At 44.9% G+C, this 1,508-nt stretch overlaps 1 protein-coding gene across 1 annotated transcript; it reads left to right on the top strand.

The window, feature by feature from the left end:
* Nucleotides 1-245: 245 nt before the first annotated feature.
* Nucleotides 246-1,206, top strand: LOC116585544 (olfactory receptor 2T27-like). Its single transcript, XM_032334924.1, is given in 2 exon segments — nucleotides 246-965; nucleotides 967-1,206. Coding segments are annotated over 2 exon segments (960 nt in total).
* The last annotated feature ends 302 nt before the right edge of the window (nucleotides 1,207-1,508 follow it).

Here is a 1,508-nt window from a genome sequence, read left to right on the forward strand (position 1 = left end):
TATTTTTGAGATTCATGGATGAGGTGGGTCTTCCTTAGGACCCAAATGTAAAGACTACTTTCTCAAAGCAACCTATAACCCCAGGAAACATTGGATAAAGAGGTAAACTACATGGTGAGATGTGACTGATTTGTCTTGATTTTGTCCATGGCTGCATCAGAATGTTTTAAACAAACCAACTATTTATCTTCTGTGTCCAACTTCCCCTCTCATACCCATGTCTTTTTAGTGTGACCTACAGAGATATGGAGTGGGGCAATTATTCCATGTATGCTGACTTTATTCTCCTGGGCTTATTCAGCAATACCCATTTTCCCTGGCTTCTCTTTGCCCTCATCCTTTTGGTCTTTGTCATCTCTATAGCCAGCAACACCATCATGATCATTCTCATCCAGATGGACTCCCGCCTCCACACCCCCATGTACTACTTGCTCAGCCAGCTCTCCCTCATGGATATCCTGTACATTTCTACCATTGTGCCAAAGATGCTGGTTGGCCAGATGATGGGCCAGAGGGCCATATCCTTTGCAGGATGCACTGCCCAGCACTTCCTTTACTTGACCTTGGCAGGGGCTCAGTTTTTCCTCCTAGGACTAATGTCTTATGACCGCTATGTAGCCATCTGCAGCCCGTTGCGCTATCCTGTCCTCATGAGCCAAAAGGTCTGCTTGTTGATTGTGGTGGCAGCCAGGCTGGGAGGGTCCATAGATGGCTTTCTGCTCACTCCAGTGACAATGCAGTTCCCTTTCTGTGCCTCTCGAGAAATCAACCACTTCTTCTGTGAGGTCCCTGCCCTTCTGAAGCTCTCCTGTACTGACACATCAACCTATGAGACAGCCATGTATGTCTGCTGCATCATGATGCTCCTTATCCCTTTATCTGTCATCTCAGCCTCTTATACAAGGATTCTCATCACTGTTTATAGGATGAGTGAAGCAAAGGGAAGGCGAAAGGCAGTGGCCACTTGCTCCTTGCTCTTCACACATGGTGGTGGTCAGCCTCTTCTATGGTGCCGCCATGTACACCTATGTGCTGCCTCATTCTTACCATACCCCTGAGAAGGACAAAGCTGTGTCTGCCTTCTATACCATTCTAACTCCCTTGCTCAACCCACTCATCTATAGCCTCAGGAACAAAGATGTTACAGGAGCTCTAAAGAAAGCTCTGGGCAGGTGTTTGTCCTCAGGAACTGTATCCACATTTTAAAGAAATTGCATTTGCCTCTTTAGATTTGAAGAAAAGAATAAAAAACTTTATCATTGCCTTTGGATTTGCTTATTGGAAACATAATAAGTCATTCACATGCCAGGAAGCAAAGGTGGGACTATTCTTGGGATTTAGAAAGCAGACTGTGGGATTTTGAGAACTTGGTCATTTTTGAGAAGTATAAGGGTTCTGAAAAGTGGATGGGTTGATATGGAGTGGGAATAAAGTTGGGTTTTCACTAGTCACCTATCTGCTTTCCACAAAGCATGCATGCCTTTAGAAATATGCAGTTGTCCTTTTCT

Source organism: Mustela erminea, chromosome 3, assembly GCF_009829155.1.
Source record: "Mustela erminea isolate mMusErm1 chromosome 3, mMusErm1.Pri, whole genome shotgun sequence".
NCBI classification, from domain to species: Eukaryota; Metazoa; Chordata; class Mammalia; order Carnivora; family Mustelidae; genus Mustela; species Mustela erminea.